The following is a 20,471-nucleotide window of genomic DNA, read 5'->3' on the forward strand; positions in this document are numbered from 1 at the left end:
AGAGTTATCCACAGAGGCAGAACATTATAAGGTGGGAATTTCAACCAAAAATTCTAATTTAAAACTTGAGGGATTTTGATGTTTGCAACAAATCATTTTGCAAATCATACGGGGGCAGTAATGTAAAATGTACATAAATAGTAGTTAAATTGGTCAAATATTCAAAATCACTGGTTTAGTCCTTTAAAATACCAAAGCATCAAATAAATCTTAAAATTTATATTGCTACTTATGCATCTCTTGGAAATGATGAAGATTAACTGACCATTTGTTTTTTTCTCTCTCTTTCTTGAAATGGTGGGTCGGTCACCACGGTTTTAAAATAAAAGAGCTCTCCAACCACAAAGCCAAAATGAAATCAAGTTTCACAGCTGCTGATGAGTAGTTTTGCCATAGTTTGTTTATTGACTTCAAAAACACGGAGTCACAATGACGATGTCATGTTAAGCGTTCCTTCTAGAAGCTCTTCAGTGTGTGGGCCTACGCTCCAGTGCATCACATCAGTCAAACAGTGACGGGCAGTGGCTGAACCAGGGGGTTAATGCTGTTACAGTACATCAAGTCAAGCTGCTATGGATGTGATGGGCTCACCTGAATTAAACACACACAATTACACATAACTTGCAAGGACAAATTCAGTCACTTAGGTATTAGGCAGAGAAGGCTTAGTTTGTCTAACAGGTCATTTGTCAGGAACAATACAGTGAAGAGGACATAATCATGCCAAAGAGAACACAGCTAAAACGGATGGCTCAATACATATACTCATCTGCATTGCAGGGCTACCCCAATCAGTGGTGATAACACAGAAATGGATACATTCAGCAAACACCATGAGACACTGAACAGCTAGAGAACTCAATGACAGATTTTAGGCATTTCTGATTTTGACCCATTAGCGCTGAGAATGAAAAGTGTGAGTATGGAGACTTCCAACCAGTCACAGTGCTGCTGAGATACTGTTGTGCATATTTGACATGCGAGGCAACTTTGTGTCCCTTTGCTCTTCCATGGAAGACGTCGGTTTTTGGTACCATAACAGTGGTGAGGAGTTCTAGTTTTCTGAAGTGTTTTGTGAGGTTTTTGCCAGTCGTATAGGCTGAAAATTAGAAGGGGAATGTGTTCAGAATGCTAGAATAGTGGCAGTGTCGACCACTGTGGCACAGTTAGTACGGTATCACTGTTGTGTGAAAACCTCATAAGTCATACAGTAATTCTCATTTTGCTGTTTCAGTTGAAGGGTTACATAAGTAGGGATTTTTTTAATCACCCTTGGGTTTACAAAAACTTCAAAAACCCATTGGATACAGTCAAAAATGCATCGCAATCAAATAAAAAACTAAACTGTTTCCTTCGTTGCTGAAAATCTGACATTTTGGAGATACGAGGTTGTCATCCATCAGTGACAATATGCATTGCTGGTGCATGATGGGGGAAAATTCTGAATAAAGCCCGCTTTCATAAATATTAATGCCAGACGAGTGGAAGGTGCTACAGGTCAAAGGTCATCATGTTCTACAGGGGCCAACGTATTTAATAATCTACAGTTATACTGCCACATTTTACACAGTGCAAAAGCTACAGGGTTTATCTCTTGTAACTGAACCACAAATTAAGTTGCTGTGGGGGAATCAAATGCAGTGCTGGTTTTTAGCGAGGATCATCAGGAGCTCCGATCTTCTCCAGACTGGGCTCCATGCCCCAGATTTCCCTGGCATACTGGGCGATGGTACGATCACTAGAGAATTTCCCGCAGCCGGCGATGTTGTGAATCACCTTCTTGGTCCACTCTTTAGGATTCTGTTGAGACAGAGGGTGCATGTAGGGGAGGGTGATCACAGGGTTAGATGAGGAAATTAGATCACTTCAGCAACAACCAAATCCATACAGATGAGAATCTCATAGGAAGACGGTCATATAAACATACACAAGTGAATAACACTTCAATATCTTGAGTGGAAATATACAAATTAAAGGAATTCTATCATTGTGAGGGTGTGCAAAATAGCTGTTGGGGTTGTGGGATAAGCAAAAAATGTGAAATGTGCAGTTTGAGATGAGCGGAAAAATTAAAAAGTCTTCATGTGTGATACCAAATGAGAGGCATACATGAAGGAAAAGAGAGTGAATTTACAGCATATACAACAAACAGGATATGGAAAATGTGCATCGTGTTTGCATTACCAGGCCAACAGATGGCACTTGAAGAGTGCAGACGTGTTATAACAAAACATAGATATGAGATCTTCGAACTTCATCATGCTGCTTTAAGACTGTTTGACTATAGGCAAGAAAAGACCTCACCCATCACTCTGGCATACTGACCTTGTAGAGCGCACTGACTTTCTCTTGGCATTTGATGTAGTCTTCATAGTCTGCAAACACCTTGAACCTGCAGTACAAAAACAGGGATTTATCAGTGCTATATGTAGCATTTTAAAGTATCACAATTAAATTAGTTGATAAAATTACATTGTTTGACACTGGTATTGTTGATTGGTGTTTAAAAATGAGATGAGACACTGTATTGGATGTTATGTGGCTACGTAAATAGAAGTAGACCCTGATTCGGTTCCTTACCTGTCATGGTGCATCAGCATGTTGACAATGTCTTTGAAGAGGTCAGGCTGGCTGGGGCTGAAGAAGCCTCCAGAGATCTGGTCCATGGCCTGCTTCAGTTCGGGGATACGGTTGTAGTATGACACAGCGTCATAGCTGAGGAGAAAACAGGGAGATCTCAGGAGACTGATGTCTTATGCAAAGGATGTGCACTGATGCTCATCGGAGGAGAAGGGGGAATGAGCTCTATAAGGGCAAACACTGTGCCGCACACCGATTCTGAGGGTTTCTCACTGGCATGCTTTATTTTAAAAGGGGAATCCTATCCTAACTGTGTTAGAGGTCAACAACTCTGTGTTCATGAAAAGCGTCAGTCTGCCTGGCCTTGTCTCCCTGTGTCTGCCATGTCCCAGACGTATGGCCTTGGTGGCATGGAGACAGTATGTCTTATCGATGTAGCTCAAAAGGACCTAAATGTGACCTACAGCTGCACAGAAAATCCCTTTACACCATGAATCTTCATTTGGATTTTGTGATGAAGTGTATATTGTTAGAGAAATGAAAACCACTTGCAAGTCCAGCTGTGGTTGAAATTCAAGAATTCCAGGAGTCTTCTGTGGCTTGGGATAATTCAATAACCCTTGTTGCTTATGGGACCCTGTCAAAACCCATCAGATAAACTAAGAAAACGATGGTCAAGTTGGGTTACTACGGTGATGACGTAGGTGTCAGTAACTTAGTGATTCATCCTGATGGCACAGCTTTCCAACACAGAAGCATGAGAAATGTACAGACTTTCTACGATCAATCTGGATATGCCAAAAAATGGGTTCAGTCTGAACAAGGCCTAAATGTCTTTGCTTGCTTGTTGCTACCTAAAAGATTCAGAGAATGAGTATGTTACAGTCCATATCTATCCTTTCATTATTGACCTCACCCCTTTTTGTCCATAGCCTCCACATCAGGCACCCTCATGCCGAAGATGAAGAGATTCTCCTCTCCAGCCTCTTCTGCCATCTCCACATTGGCACCATCCATGGTGCCGATGGTGAGGGCACCATTCAGCATGAACTTCATGTTCCCAGTGCCAGAGGCCTCAGTGCCCGCTGTGGAGATCTGCTCGGACAGGTCGGCCGCGGGGATGACTGAGAGACGAGAGAAAAGATAGATAGCAAGAGAAAGAGAGGAGTCACTCAGTAACCAAACAGGAAGGACAATCAATGCAGTATGTCCAAAATTGCGGGACCACAGGGAACTAACACACTCCATCAAAGAATGTGCCTAACATGAATACTGCAAAATTCCAGATGTGTTTGTAAAGGTATCAGCTACAGTACACCCAGAGTGGTACACTTCTGCATGACTACCACCAACTTCAAGGCATCCTTTCAAATGGAATACCATTTATATCTGACAGGCTATCTGGTTTGGTTTTTCATAGAATACATTTTCTTTCAGGTAGCCAAAACCATTAAAAATCATCTTTAATCTGCCAAACAATAACGTAAGTGATGCTGCTGATGAGGATCCCAGATTTATGGACCTCCAGTACCATTATAATCAAAAAAATACTTTTCTGCATTCTGCATTTCTGCAAATGGCAGCAAGGGGTTACTATTTGAAATTTTTAAATATACGCAAAAATCCTGCAGAATGATGTCAGTTAACTACAGTGAGTCCTGATACCATAATTTAATGCAGGTAAATAGTGAGAATCTATGGCATACCATTTGGATGGATTTATGTGGATAAGACAGCTGCATTTTTATGTAAAAATCTTAATGTGTTAGCCTGCTGCTAAGTGAGATCTACATATAAAGTGTAAACATGCCTTACCCTTCTCAGCCAGAGTGACGCGGTAGTTCTCCAGGAAGATGACCTTGAGGCGGTCTCCCACCACGGGGTCATTGTTAACAATGTCTCCAATTGATGTGATCAGCTTGATAATCATCTTGGCTGTGTGGTAACCTGGAGCAGCCTGTGAACAGTGGGCAATGACATGGTGAGAAACACAAACAGAGCCTCATTGTAAGTGATCAGAGACTCAAAACATGGCTTTGGGAAGCAGGAAAAAATAGCATCAAATATTATAAAAAAAAAATGTCTGTTGGGAAAGACCTTTTCTAATATTTCTCTTACAAAAGCATATTTTCATTATAAGTAAGGCTAGATATGAATTGATTAGTCGATACTAATTGCCCATGGAGTTAAACCTCCATGGGCAGAGCCAAAGAGCCACAGTTTTTCCAAGTCTACATTCTCTAACTGGCCAAACTGTTTCCATGTAGGGCCTATATGGAAACAATTTGGCAGATCACGGTTAACCAAATTACTCAAATACTGTGAATCTTTTCAAAGTTGCTTAGCAAACTCATGACCCCTAAAGGAGGAATCCTATTGATTTTGGTGACCTCATAACGCGCCACCAACAGGTCAGTCTTTCAATTTATGAATGCAATTACTGCAACAGCTCTTATTTCGGTCATTTCTGTGATCTATCCAGCTACAATTCACACCACACATGATGTGCTGAGCTGGCTGTCTCAAGCCAGCAGTATCAGCTGTGCTCTTAGTCATATAACTGCTGATACAGTTTGGTTTCTTAAATGCTGAGCAGGCTGTTCCAAGCTCACAGTATAGCTGTCGCATTAGCCTGCTGAGATGAATGTAATGTTTGGGTATTACTCATATTGGGAAATGGTTCTGGGATACCAGAAATCCCTGTTGACTCCTCTGCAGATGTTGTAGGTCCAATTCAATGGAAAATGCATTAGCAGTGGGACAAATGCCAATTCATTTCCATTAGGGACATCAATCTAATGGTCAGGTTCCACTATAAAATGAAATCAATGCATACTGTAGGTCACACAAAGACTTCTTTAGTACAGTTATAATGTAATAACTTGATTGCTGACCTTTCCTCCGATCATGATAGTCCTGGGGGTCCATGACTTGTTGGGCTCCCTCTTGATACCTGATAAAATAAATTCTTTTCTTAACTCTGAGTCCAGAATTTCTTTTTCTGAAAACAGGTTAGTAAAAGAAGAGCCACCCACGGTTGTAAAACGTGATGATGTGCAGGCAGTTGAGCAGCTGCCTTTTGTACTCGTGGATCCTCTTGACTTGGACATCGAACATGGAGTTGGGGTTGATCTTCACCTTGTAGTGCTCCTCCAGATGGACAGCAAACTTCATCTTGTTCTCCTGAGATTTGGGGTTATTCAGAGAGACTTTTTAAGACATAAATCACGCTGGCAACAATGTGTTAACCAATGTCTTCTTATATTAGCTGATGTGTTCCTCATGTTAACAATGTAATAGGCCTAAATCCATTTCTGCATATATTTACAGTGATAAATTTCCAATAAAAGTAATGGTGAAGTGAAAGTTGATGACTGGGACAATCAAGCCACATTGCACAATTTTTTTTCCTCACTTGTTTGACTTTGGCAACATCACGAATAAAGGCATCATCATCAACAAACTTGAGAAGTGTCTTCAGCTGGTCCAGTTCGCGGATGTAGTCCTCACCAATCCTCTGTAAATAAAACATACTGATGAAGCAAACCTGTATTGAACGTGTCCCAAAGTTTGAGCTGTATCAAATTGTACTGCATTCGTCTTGACAATAATTTCACTGTTTTTTTTTTTTTTTTCGAATTATGAAATCTTTTCTCATAGGGAGGTCTTTTCTTGTTACTGTGCGAAAAAAATTACAGGGTTGAAGTTGTTTTCTGATTTGCAGCTTCTAAAGGAAAATTAATAGGGTAACCTCAGCCTGTTTCTAACCCTGTTTCTAATATCAGTACACGCATTTACACTTTCCTTACAAAGAACCATGTGTTTTAATACTATTTGGTCACTTGATTTCATCGGTATTTCAATCCAGCATTCTGTAATTACTTGAGCTGCTGAAGCAACGCATTTACAATACAGAAAATTTGCCATAGTAGTGGACCTAAATGATTTAGCAGAGGATATGATGTCACTAACAACAATTGTTGATGAGCATTTAAGAAAATAAGTTATCAGCTGCCTGTAATAGCAGGAAATGTACAATGGGAAACTACTATCCTTAAAATGAGAGCAAGGGCAATGTTAAACATGTAAGTCTGTTATATTTCTAGGTTAAATTCCTTTGGGTAGTTGGAATCAATTTGTTTAGAAAATATTTCTTTTTAGTTATTAATCAGTTGTGTCAGTTATTCAAAATAATTTAATCAATAGAAATATGAACTGAACACTGATAAACTTATGGTGAGTACCTGCATAACCCTGATATTTCTATCACAAAATCCACATGGATAAAGTTATATATGATTGTCCTGATGTTGTTGTTGTTTTTTTAAAGTTAGAAACATATTTAAATTTCACATGCAAATAAGAAGCCCCAGATTGGAATGGACATTCATCATTCCCTCAATAGTGCAGACAAAACAACTTGGCAAAGCTGACTCTTCACAATGAAAGCATTATGCCTCCATAATATCCAAATATTTGCAAGAACAAACACACACCTCTGCGATAACATCAGCCAGGCCAGGGTTGCACATCACCAGCCAACGCCTGGGTGTGATGCCGTTGGTTTTGTTCTGAAACTTCTGCGGGTCAACCTCGTAGAAATCCTTAAACCTGGTGGACAGAAGCAAGAAGACTGCTAAAACAAAAAGGAAAGTTTGATATTTTACCATCAGTTCATTAAATTCCATAATCTTGCAGTTTACATGGTGGTCAAACTGAAAATAAGACCGTACTTTGTAGTTGTTAAAGCAAAACTGAACTTTGGTAGAGTGTTGGTTTGCGTAGTTCCCTGGGTGCTTCCTTGCACAAAGTTCAATTTTGCTTTAAAACTTCCAGAAATACAGAAATACTGTCAGCAGTGTTGGTGTACTGGACAGTCATAGACAAAAGCAAGAGATTAGATGAAAGTGAGCTCATTTCCCTACACAGTGTCTTTAATGATTTCGGAGTGGATGCGGGCCACTCCGTTCACGGCGTGAGATCCCACAATGCAGAGGTGAGCCATGTTGATTTTCTTTTGGCCGCCTTCTTCGATCAGGGACATCCGGCGGAGGCGGTCGTGGTCTCCGGGATAAAGCTTACTGATGCGCTGGAGGGGTTAAGAAAAAGACTTGATATACATCAGGACTCTTTGTTCTATGGAAATGTTAAGGAGAGGAACTGTGGCGGATATACCATGCAGGGGCGTAGTGGAGGATAGGGTCTTTCAAGGGGAAATATAATTCATTGTTTGAAATCTGGACTAGAGGTCAAAGAATACCTTTTTACCTTTTTATTTACCATGGCATTAACTGTAGTAAAAAAAATATTACAGTTAAGAGAGCTGATTTTCTGGAAAAGTCCAAGTGACCGCTGTTCATGTGACTATCTCCGGTTTCACCTCCACCCTCTGTACCTCCATATGCCGCCTGTTGATCTCGTAGATGATCTCCAGGTGGCGAGGCAGCAGGTTTTGGAAGAGGTCGATGGGCCAGCGCTCCAGGGCTTCAGGCAGAACGGTGTGGTTAGTGTAGGCACAGGTACGAACCGTGATGTCCCAAGCCTGGACACAGCAGGGACAGGGGACAGACAGGGCTGTCACAGACATCTGGCAGTTTCATATATTATGTTAAAAGATCTTTATATGCAGAGACTCTACAGTGTTTGTTAAACCCATAGAGCAGCTGTTCTCAACAGGTGGGACGCAGACCACAAATGGAGCGCAGGTCGATTTTGAGAGGAAAAAAAGGGAAAAAAGTATTCAATATAGTAGCACAGATATCTAGTGGAACCTTTTCATTCTGAACTACCATGCAGTGCAGTCCTTGTCTAAAAAAAAACTGAAAAATCTAAAAAGAAGTTTTTAAAAATCCTAAAATTTAAAAAATGAAATGTATGCATTTGAATGTGTTAAGATAAGAGCTTGACTTCAACCAATAGAAGATGAGCAACACAAAAAGGGAAAAAATCCATCCTTTATATTTTTTTAAAGCCTATATTAATAAGATATATCTGTAATGAGGATATTAAAAAAACAAGCAACCCTTCATCCTTAAAAGTTCAAGGTCTTGAAATAATTCCAAAACATATCCGTGAAGGCGACAGACTAAAGCGTCTACTCCAGCGTGAGAGATTTGGAATTTCAAGGCAGTTGAGTTTCCAGAACTAAATGAAAATGTGGATTTCAGACCTTTTCTGTTAATATGTGGTCGTTTTTACCATTTTATTCTTCTGATCAGCTTTTGCGATTTGATAATACAATGTCTAGTCTACTATCTACACACATGATGCCCACGTCATACCTGCGTCTGCTGGCCAACAGTTATAAATGTACCTGTTTGCACCTCCTTCCTCAGCACCATGAAGAAGGCAACGTAGCTGCTATTTTAAAATGTCCTTATTGTGCATATGCCCCTTTAATGAAGGCCTTTTAAAACGAAGCATGTGGCTTAAGAGTGCCAGGAACCTCTGACTTTTTCATGAATTGTCCTTGAACTCAAAGAGCAACTTAAATCAACTCCTGGAAAGACAGGAGGAACAAAGGGAGGAGCGTGCCAATTTTTTATGGCCTTTTCACAGCCTAGTTGTGTAATGTGACCCCAGCCTACGATAACTCTCCATATGATATCTGTGGATGTTAAAGTTTAACGCTGACAGTCTAGACTGGCACACTGGAGTTCAACATACCTTCTCCCAAGAGACCTTCTCAGTGTCCACCAAAATCCTCATCAGCTCAGGGATGGCCAGAGCAGGGTGGGTGTCATTCAGCTGGATGGCCACCTACAAAGACAGACACATATAGAGGCATTTTGAATTGGGGGATGATACATCACATCACTGTGTTCTAGGCTTTTCAGACTTACACTGATCAACACAATGAGGCTGCGATTACAGGTCATAGTAGAGCACATACCACTTCAAAGCTGAGTCCTCACCGCGGCATCCTGGGCTCCGATTTGAACCCAGGCCTCATTTGCTGCATGTCATCCCCTCTATCTCCCCCTTTCCTGTTTCTCTCTACTGTCACTAACAAATATCAAATCAAATCTCCCAGTGAAGGTTGCAATGAGATGACAAAGTGTTCCTAAACCTTTTCTTAAATCAAATTCAAGCACTTTGCAAGAATTTTCAAGGTGCATGTTCAAGCTTTCCCAGCACCTTACAGCTCTGGTAAATGCAATTACAATTGCAAGCAGTTTCAAGCACTTTATTCAAAATTCAAGCACTTTTCAAACCTTGAAAATACCACCTTGACATCAATTCAAGCATTTTCAAGGATTTTCAGCAGCTGTGCGAACCCTCAAGACATTTTCAATAATACAGTATCTAGTGGTTATCCTTGCCCTGCAAGTTTGCCTCCAGGACCATCAACATTTTCCATACTGAATCCACATTTTCCTAGAACGACAGCTGCATTATATGGAGAGGAAATGTTCACTGTTGCCTTGTTTAAAATTAGTTTTATGTCATTTTTTCTTATTAAGTTAAACCAAAATGGATGAAGGGGTAAGTGAGAGAGCAGGGGAAGGCATGCAACAAAGCTTCCAGGTATCAAACACAGGACTTTGCACATAATGGACACAGTGTGCATTCTAGCCACCAGGACATTGTAGGCCCATCAGTGGATCCACAGAGCTGGCTTGTGTCTCACCTTGTCTGGCAGGGTGGAAAGGTCCATTCGCACGAATTCTGTGGAGCCAAACTTGGAGGCTTTGAATCGGCGGATGATGTCTTGAAGAGTGGCCGCCACCACAAAGTACTCCTGCTTCAGACGGAGCTCCTTCCCCTCGAAGAACTGAAGTCCAAACACAGTGCAGGAATCTGTTACAGCAGCCAACGATTCATTTTCCTAGAGGCATTTTCTGGAGGCAGAGATGACTTCAGGGGCAGAATTGAACCTAATTGGGTGGAGCCTAAGGACTAAAGTTTAGACTGCAGGCCAGTGAAAAAGGCAAGGGGTTAGGAGAGGAGGAAGCTGATGTTATGAAGCCTGACACTTGGGCTTCTGATAGAAAAACAGGCTTACTTGGTTATCTATGTTAGCTTTTTAGTCTGACATAAGTACAAATAACTGAGTTAATCCACTCAAAATTTTAAATAAACAAATTTAACAAACTGTTAACAATTAACAATGTTATCTAACAGTTTCAGTGGATTAAGGAGGTTATTTTTACAAATGGTTGCTACTAATAATGAGAGCTACGGATAAGGGAAATAATATGAAATTTTTCAAAAAGGGCCATTTAAAGCTTTTTTGGTAAACAAGTTAACTAGCTTGCTGACTTTCCTAGAGCATAAACGCCATGGCAATGAAGAGAGGAAGTCAGTACAATTTCTATATTCTATTTATAACTTGATCTGAGTCCCTCTCTGCCATTCAGGTTTGCCAGGTAACTAAAAGCCTGTATTCTTTGGCTCCGCCCACCGAGTTCCACCTCAACTAATGTGATTGTTTCTGCCTCAGGAGCACCTCTGCCTCTGAAAACTGCAATCTGCCAGCCTCTCCGATGTATACAATGATCCAATTTAACAAGATGTTTCATAAAATCTAAAGGATCATGGTCTAGAAAAATACTCTACATGAATATGGATTTTCTGTGAAAGCACACTGGGTATGAAAACAGCAGCAAAACAAAGTTCCACTCACGTTGTCGTTGGGGTAGAGGACCCGGGAGATGTTCTCGGCCAGGTTTCTGTCCAGCACAGCTTGGATGTAGCCGCCAACATTAACTGTGGAACGGCAACAACGTCATGCTTGTGTATTCCAATTCTAAGTTGTTGCTCATACCTGTCTAGTGAATTAAATGATATCAGACTCCAACACTCACAGTCTTTGAGGTTGAAGTCACAGGGTGCTTTGGCAGACCACAGTCTCATGGTGTTGACGATGTTGTTCCTGTAGCCGGGGACCGGGGTGTCGTAGGGCAGAGCCAAAACCACCTAGACACCAAGAACAGAGAAATATATGGTTGGTTACATGGATTAATATTGGATTCTACCCTGCTCCATGAGTTGCTTTTAACCAATATGGGTTATTTAAGGCTGATCATTTGAAACTGAAGAGCCATTTTTGTGCCTATATTCAGTATTTAAAAGTTTTATATCATTTTTAAATATTCTGATAAGTTGCAAATATGCAGTGTTTCCAGAGAAATATATTCCCCCCTGATTTTAAGGTAGAAAAGACCCTTAATCAGCATTTAGGCTACAGAATTCTCCAGTCAAACCCAGGAAAAAAATGCTAATAACATTCATGCTTATTTGTATGGAATCCAATCAAAATGTCTTTGGATAAGCAATAAAAGGACTTTCACTAGATAACCAATGTAACACTGATCAGTTCTTCAATATATGATCAATTAAACTGTATCTCATCCATCTTCTCAGACAAGAGCAACACTGACAAAATCCCAGTATCAGCCCAGGTATCCATCTAAGCTCACCTGTGTATCGACCCATTTCACTCCCTCCGGGGTGTGCTCCACTCTTCCATAGAAGTGGACTGGGCGCATGTACTCAGGCCGGGCCTTCTCCCAGGGATTGCCATAACGCAGCCAATCATCAGCTTCCTCCACCTTGGTGAGGGTATCAATTAGTTATGGTCTTGGCAGTTTCCTTTACATTTCATGAGTAACTGATGATCTATGCTGCAGCACCTGCTTTTGCCTGATGTGGTTTTTGAAGGTTGATGTCACCACTTATAGAGTAGAGGTCAGGCTCAGCTAAATAATGAATCAGCTCAAAGAAAGAAAATCACTATCCAGTCAGAGGTGGGCAACGCTGACTGGTTGATATGTGATATTAGATAAAAGGCTGATATTTGCCCCATATATTGTTTTAACCCTTGTAAAGGCCCCTTAAAAAACACCATTTAAATCTAGATGTAACCACACAGTGAGAAGTTTATGTCAAAATACCTGCCAGCCGCTGACAATTTTCTGGTTGAAGATGCCGAACTCGTAGCGAATGCCGTAGCCGTAAGCAGCTAGACCCAGGGAGGCCATGGAATCGAGGAAGCAGGCTGAGGAGACAGAGAGGCGGGTGGGGGTGAGAAAAAGCTGTCTGCACCACTAAGCATCACTGTCTGCGACCGGGCTATTCTGAGGAGGAGGCGGCAGCTCACCAGCCAGACGACCCAGCCCGCCGTTTCCCAACCCAGCGTCTTCCTCGATGTCCTGCAGCTCCTCCATGTCCAGACCCAGCTGAGGAAAACACCAACATTCATACACTGTAAGCTTTGTCAGCCATATCAATGTGTATTACAACTAGTCATAAATAAACAATAAACAATGGTCACACTTTATCAGTTGAGTTTCAGTTAAGTCACTTTACAGTGTAAATGCTCAGCTGAATTATCAATCGACTTGCCAGCTTTGAATCAATTAAAGGGATAGTTAACCCATTTTGAAAAATGTCATAGTATTTAATGGCCTCCTAGCATTGAAGTGGACGTCCCCCCAACTAACATTCTTAAAAGTGACCAGAAAATGAGCAAAATTACCAGAAAATTAGCACTCACACAAACAACCGACCAAGAAAATTACATACAAAACACATATATATATACATATATATATATACAAAAAAATGCATACAAAAATATTTAGACTTGAAAATTAAATTACCACAAAAAAAGACAAAAAATTACAAGAGAATTACAAAAAAAATCCTCCCAAAAAAGTGAAAAGGTGAATTTTGTTCAGACGACTATTAGTGATTTCCCATTGTGGTGCTCTCACCTGGTATGTGGCTTCATCGCAGGCGTTCTCCAAAGCAAGGTTCACCATGGTGTTCTGGAGAGTCCGGCCCATGTAAAACTCCAGGGAGAGGTAGTAGACTCGCTGCAGGCAAACAAAAGAAAAAACTCCATCAGTGACTGCTTGACCGATGCTTGACTCCACCAGTACCTGATATTTTCTTGCAGCATTTAATATCTGTAAATTTTCATCTCAAAACTGTCAAGTATCTAGCATTTAAACCAGAACTGGCTGGTGGACAGGCTAGAGCCTCTGAAACAGCACTGAGACCATGGGACACTAAAAAGTCAAACGCAGTATGGTACTGATGATACAACATTTTCCTTCATATTAGTGTGGAATTTAGAAAATGTCATCATTTAACTAGTGTTCTCTCCACAGCAGCTTATAAGGTTGTCAGCAAAAAAGGCTTTAATTATGACCATGTTTCACCATATTTACCGAAGAGTACACAAGATAAGAGTAGTTAGTTCCCTTATAATAACACTGTGTGTATAAAATTATCATATAGGAAAGGAGTGATAGGGACCAGAGATACAATAGGAGCTAAGGGGACAGAGGGTATTTATACTCACTGCCAAAGAAACAGAGCACGTTCTCAAGGGCTGTCTCGCTGGCTAAATATAGCACAACATAATTATACTGGAATTTATCTTTACTTCTTTACAGAAGTTTCACTGCTGAGAGTTTTAAATGATGTTTCTCTCAGCCAAAACAACGTTTGAAGTGCTTCCCATAAAAGGCCGTGAAACGTGGTTTGGTTAGTTCATCATGCCAAGACTGTCAAAGACGGACGTCAGAGACCTTGAGGACTCTTCTTGGAAGTTGGAGGTGCAGCTGGACAAATGGAGATGCACTTTTCACCCGCTTAAACAACCTCTGAGGTGGATGGGCAGTGACCAGGACATCCGAGTGCCACCACCCAACAATGTCCAGTGCATCTGGAACCTGGCCCGGTCCATGAGATGACACTCTGCTGCAGTATGACTTCTAGAGGGCGCTATGCATGCTGCAAACCGCAGAGGAAGTCAAGCAAAACTGAGCTCTGGTTGGGAGTTGGGTTATATAGCTACCTGGGTGTCATATGAGTCCACATGGTGATGAAATCTCTGTACTCCCCTGGGCTGCTAATCCACAATGCCGGATTTCTATCTCTGCATTCACTCCCATAGCAAAACAGCTCCCGAAATGACACTTTTAGCACATAATCGAACACTAACAAAGTGGATTAATCCGATGCATGAAACAACAAGTCCCGGTACACTTTCTTTTGCCATGTAGTTAGAATTACTTTTGAGGGTTCAGTTTAGTACTATGCAGATCCTGTAGACGCTTCCTGCTGGAAGAAAGAGAACCATTTAAGTTCCTCAGAAAATGGGCACCGGGTCTTGCTGCTCTTTATATTGGCATGTTACGCTTTGTTCATGGTTATCTATGTGCTAAAAGTGTTACTTTGGAAGCTGTTTTGCCGTGCTGTGGAAGTGAATGGAAAGCTTGAAATGCAATTAAAGACACTGAACCGATCTGACCAAGGACGTGGAGCGACTCTGCTGCTCTGACTAGAGGTGGAAGGTCAAAGGTCATTCCTCCCTTTTGGAAGGCCAGAAGTTGAAGAGTTAAAACCAAAGCTCCTAACCCTAACCCTAACCCAGAACTATCAATATGTGTCACCAAACATCGTCTCGCTCAGCCTCTACAGAACACCTCTACGTGGAGGCTTCAATGACCCTGCCATGGTATTTCTATTCAAAGACAACAGGTGCTGTCAGAGACAACAGCAGAGCTATTCCTGGCAGCTCCACTGAGACAAGCACTTACGGTGCAAGGCAGGGTCAGCTCAAACAACAAGTACACATTAAAGCAGCATGTGTCTCACTGCAGTTTAAATAGCTCTGATAGACGACGTGGAATTTAGCACGCGCTTTCAAAATGAACATACAGTGATGGTAATGGGGACGACTGTGCTCTACATAGTGTGTGATACGGACATGATGCCTCTGCTGCAGCAGGACTACTAAGTGGTGGCCTGTGCTCCCTTCCATTGACTTTTTGTCAGTTTGGATCTCATGGCTGATGGTGGTGAGAAGGCATGGAAAAAGTATGTGCCAGAGTGATGAGCATCAAGTGGTCTTTAAAAATAGAGGGGGTGGGGGTCCTGTAATCATGTCCAGAGTGTACCCTGTCTACACACCAAAGCTTATAGAAAGAGAAAGCCAAACCACGGCCACTGATGGCTACGAGTGCAGTACAGTATTTTGTCCATTGGGGGCAGTGTTGAGCACTTGCTAAGAACAGTAGAACATGTGGCGGTCAATGGGGCTAAATGCTACAAAATAATTGCTAAATTTGATTGCAAATATTTACCAGTAACTGCACTATCACTGTCATTGTTACACGATACTTATACTGAAGACAGAGCTATAAGCTGACGTAAAATCCATGGCTGTGCAATTATAGCAATTTCAGAATTGAGCATACATTAATATGTATAGGCAAACAGCATCTGATCATCTTCCCCACTGCACAGTAAATAAACAAAGATATTATATTCTAGAGAGCTGATTTTCTGAAAAAGTCCCATTGACCGCTGTTCATATGAATCTGTTAAACGCAGATTTAGTGCTCTACGTTGTCCCCTGGTGGAGAAACCACATTCTTGTGGGCTGAATATCTTCTTAGATTACAGTATATCGCTTATGACTATGGTTGCTCATACAGTGTAAGTGAATGGGCCAGAGTGCACATCAAACAGCTCACATTCACTGACAGAGAGCAGATTCGTGTTCTGCAAAGCCGTATAAACATGTTCTGAAGGAGTGCAGCGGGAGCCAAAATAATGGCTCTGTTCTGGCTTCACGTCACTAACTGCAGCAATGTATCCGTTATAAATTCTGCTGATTCATCTGCACTGATCTGCGGTAGATAACAGAAAGAAACACATTAGGGTTCCAGCACTTCATACTCGGACCCCTGCTGAACTGTTCTCAATTTGCTCTGAATCAATATAACATGCTTTGAATCATTTGAGATTTGTAAAATAAATGAGCTAGTAAATAAATGAAAAAAAAAAAAAAAAAAAACTAAAAAGGCCTTATGGTGATCTGACAGGATACTATCATCTGCAACTTTTTAGTCAACAGGTTTTTTTTTTTTTACTTTTTTTTTTTTTGCAAATTTCCTGGTCATTTTCTTTTTTTTTTTTTTTGTATTGTTTTCATGGTACATGGTCACTGCATGGTAATTTTCTTGTTTTCTTTTTAGGAATTTTTGTGGTAATTCTGTGGTATTTTCATTGTAATTTTCTTCTCATTTAAATTTAATGTTTTAAATTGAATATGTTTAATAAATTAAATCATGTATCAATTGTTTAATTTAATAAATTCATTTAACCATCTAACAAATTAATTTAATCTAGTAAATTCAATAAATTGAATTGTTTTTGAAAGACATCAGGTGAATTTTCTCAGTGGCTTAAGTGCTGCATGGTGTCTTTACCTCTAATCATAAACTCAGATAAAAATGAATCATTCCAAAAAAGATTTAAAAAAAAATCTTACACTCTTAAATCAGTTCTCAAACTAATGAACTGAATGAACTTGCTATTAAGGTAAAGATTCACAACCCTGATGGATGGATGGACTGCATTTCCACAGTGCTTTTCTAGTCGACTGACCACTAAAAATGCTTTACAGTGTTCGCCTCACATTCACACCTTCACACACACCATGCAAGGTGCCTAACTGTCCATCAGGAGCGGTTGGGGGTTCAGTGTCTTGCTCTAGGACACTACAACACACTCTGAACCCTAACATCATATCATATCATATCACATCAACAGATGGTAAACAGACGTGCTGCTGCTGAGAAAGTGGCTTTGGTTGCACGGTGCAGCAGGCAGTGCAGCAGGCTGTGCAGGGCCAGGTGCAGCCACTGCCCTCACTGCCTGTGTTTAATATATTATGGCTGATGTCTTGTTTTAGCTTCGTGGCTGCAGGTCTGACTGCACTCTGACTCTGACACATTAGTGGATTAGTTCAAACTGCAGCCAGTACAGCCTGATCTTTTTTTTCCCCCTTAATAGTGTGTGGCCATTTTATGATACAGTGCATGTGGTGGTTGTGGCTGACAGTGTCCTGTTACTTAATGCATATTTTAACAACCAGTTGAGCCTCTGCATTCTACAGCAGGCCTAACAACTTGTCTAAAAACTAATATTTTCATTGCATTTCCACCCATTCAACCTTGTTCTCATCTGCAATGCCAGTAGATCAGATCAAGGTTACCGAGGCGGCGGCAGATGCAAAACAGGCCGTTATGTAACAGGCAGCTCTGACATGAAGGGGCCCTGTGGACAGGATTTCCCTGACGGCCCTGCACGCTGCAGCCTCCCCATCCACTAAACCTCCGCGTCGACACAAAGCAGCTGCGATATGACTATAAATGGTTATGTAGATCAGTGTATTGGTGATGCACAATACACATGCACACACACATACACACTTGAGGCATCAGTTCATACTGCGCCACAATGTAGTCTGAGGGCTCTGCAGCCCCCTCCCACTGTTCCCAGGTCAGCTGTGTGTACGTGCAGGATGTGCGGGACTGCGGAACCAGCTGGCTGCCTGCTTACTTTCGGGTCTTTCTCGTAGTAGTGCTGCTGCGTCCGGATCCAGCGGCCCACCAGGTGGTCCCGGACGGTGTTGGCCAAGGCGAAGTAGTAGTCCCTCTTGGTGGCCACATTCCGGTCTTTGACCAGGGTGAAGTGGAGGTGCCGGTTGAAATTCGTCTTCAGGTCCGCGACGTTTTCCACCCCGGCCAGCCCCCGCACCGAGATCTGCTTCCTCTTCTCCTGGTCTGTCAGCGGCTTGGGCATTTTTATTGAGAGTTGGGTTTTCTTTTTTAACTTTGATTTTAATTAATAAACAAGATTTTTTTTTTTAGCTTGACTACTGACCCGCCCCCCTCTCTGGCCTCTCCACTGTGCGAAGACAGCGGATAGGATGTGCCAGTCCAGCCTCTTATATTGTCTCCGCGTTGTAAAGCCAGCCGCTGCGAAACAGCACATTTCCGGTTGGAGTTTTCAAAATAAACTAATCTTCGTTTAGACTGCTTCAAGTTGATAGTTCAACCCATTTTGAAAATCTTTGGTAGTATTTCACTCCCCCCCAGCTGCTCTGTAGGACAGTAGTGGTGCTATCTTCCTCTCATTGTTACTGAGTGCTGGATACTGACTGGATGCTCCAGATGTTAACTGTTAGCCTTCTGCCAAATGAGTGAGCTATCCCTTTAATACCTAAATACACAAAGACCAAGCAGGAAATACTTACAGAAATGGGAGTAAGTCAGTTTGATGATACAAGTAAATGTGACTAGTGTGATCAGGTAGATCTGTTTCCAGATGGAGCTTGCCCTCACAGTAAGCTGTCTTGTCTCTGTTCCAAAACACAGTGAGTTGACATGCGTTTTTACTGGTGCTGATGCTACTTTCTATTACATACATTATTCTATTATGCAAGTGAGATACGTTTACAATAAGGCTGTGGCGGCAACACAGCTGACCAGACACAATGGTTATCTATGGTTAGCTATAGATAGCAAGATGACAAACACAAAACAGGTCTGACACCAGTGATGTAGTGATCAGCTCTTGATCAAAAATAACACACAAGTTAACTATAGGCCATCTATTCATTTTTGCTGATTCTGCCAAGTAGCAGATGTTGCACTGGCCCCATTGCAGAGGACCTCTAATACAGCAAACTCTTCAGTACAGTACCTCTTTTGATCTGATTTGATTAGTTGTGACTATTTTTACTCTTGGGATAACTGTACAATTGTTGCCATTGTTTTAAAAAGTGGTATAAAGACATTAGTTTTATTTTGAAGACGCAAGCAACATACTTCCGGTCTTATTCTGGCGTACTTGACGCAGCTCTGCACTGTAGAGGCTGACAGGAGGGAAGTTCCAACCGCACATTTAATACAGGATGCAACTTTTATTGCTACTATTATAACGACTATTTAACGAATCGTGTGACACCTCAAAGCTGAACAAGGACTAAACACAGAAACATGTTATAAAAATGTCGAATACAATGGAAAAATCAAACATATCAAAATGCATTATTTGTCCAGCAGGCTCTCAACTGAGCAAAATGCAGCTCAGGAATTAGGGTGTGCAGAAAATCCCACTTTATCAGTCCAAAATACCACTTAGTTCTGTCGCTCATCTGTAGCCAGTTTCTCGAGTGTGATATTTCCCAGCAGCACAGGAAGGCAGCATATGCACCAAACAGAAAAGGGAGTCAGTGGAGATGAATGTATTTTCCATTTACTGTATGTGGAGGGTTCCACCATGAGACTGCATGGGAGCTCTGCATGGACAGTCAGCATGGACACCCAGGCTCCTGAGGGCTGCTGTCCTGTAGCTCTGCTCATCTGCAGCGGAAGTTGACCATGGCAGTTATTTAAAGTGACTTTGTCTTGCTGCCAAAGACACAAAGACGCCGCTGTGAAGGACAGCAACAAGCCAGACAAAAACACAGATCACACCATGTCAACTACTGCTTATCAGCTGTTTAAGACTTGTGAATTTCTCTAAAACTGCAGTGCTTCCGGGTGTTTTGGGAGGCAAAGGATACACTTGACTGAATCAAGTTATGTAACACGTCTGAAGCAGCACGTGACCCAGCCTGGGAAAAGGAAACCCTCTGCAGACATTGTCTAATTTAATAGCCCAGAACAGGGACATACAAAGAGGCTCCAGGGACGCACAGGGGTCCATGGAGGGACTCCAGGGTGTCCTCAGCCAAAATGAGCAAAAACGTTAACTTCACTGTAATTTAATTCACTAGATTTTTTTTAGACTATAGAAAATGTACAAGGGGTCTTTTGACATTTTCTTTTTTCTGGTTTAATCTATCCATGATTGTCAATTTTCAAGTAGTAAATTGAAAAAATGTAACTGTTTGAAAGCTGCACAAATTAATTCAAAACCATAGTGGGAGGGGGAGGCAGTGGTAAATTAGCAAGAAAAAAAAGTTACAAGAAAATAAAATATTGAAATGTAAAAAAGGCCACATTATAAGGTTCAAGGATTACAAAAAAAAATTCCCATTTTTCATGATTTTTTTTATTATAATAAAACTATTTTTA

The 20,471-nt window shown here is 41.3% G+C and overlaps 1 protein-coding gene across 1 annotated transcript; it reads right to left on the bottom strand.

The window, feature by feature from the left end:
* Window positions 1-382: 382 nt before the first annotated feature.
* pygmb (phosphorylase, glycogen, muscle b) lies at window positions 383-18,189 on the bottom strand. Its single transcript, XM_030076016.1, has 20 exons — window positions 17,947-18,189; window positions 13,299-13,400; window positions 12,683-12,761; window positions 12,477-12,580; window positions 12,003-12,134; window positions 11,388-11,499; window positions 11,207-11,289; window positions 10,211-10,354; window positions 9,247-9,339; window positions 7,976-8,122; window positions 7,506-7,669; window positions 7,077-7,191; window positions 5,996-6,097; window positions 5,616-5,763; window positions 5,475-5,533; window positions 4,396-4,537; window positions 3,497-3,704; window positions 2,581-2,715; window positions 2,326-2,392; window positions 383-1,800 (listed from the first exon to the last, which is right to left on the bottom strand). The coding sequence occupies exons 1-20, from the start codon at window positions 18,187-18,189 to the stop codon at window positions 1,651-1,653; spliced, it is 2,529 nt and encodes an 842-aa protein (XP_029931876.1). The 3' UTR covers window positions 383-1,650.
* Window positions 18,190-20,471: the final 2,282 nt, after the last annotated feature.

This window comes from Myripristis murdjan, chromosome 18, assembly GCF_902150065.1.
Source record: "Myripristis murdjan chromosome 18, fMyrMur1.1, whole genome shotgun sequence".
Classification (NCBI taxonomy): domain Eukaryota; kingdom Metazoa; phylum Chordata; class Actinopteri; order Holocentriformes; family Holocentridae; genus Myripristis; species Myripristis murdjan.

Excerpts from the sequence above, each read along its gene's own strand:
- pygmb (XM_030076016.1), bottom strand. The coding sequence starts at position 18,189 with ATGCCCAAGCCGCTGACAGACCAGGAGAAGAGGAAGCAGATCTCGGTG. Across the intron at positions 12,581-12,682 it reads CGGGCTGGGTCGTCTGGCTG|CCTGCTTCCTCGATTCCATG; the intron begins GTGAGCTGCCGC and ends CTGTCTCCTCAG. Across the intron at positions 8,123-9,246 it reads AGAAGGTCTCTTGGGAGAAG|GCTTGGGACATCACGGTTCG; the intron begins GTATGTTGAACT and ends TGCTGTGTCCAG.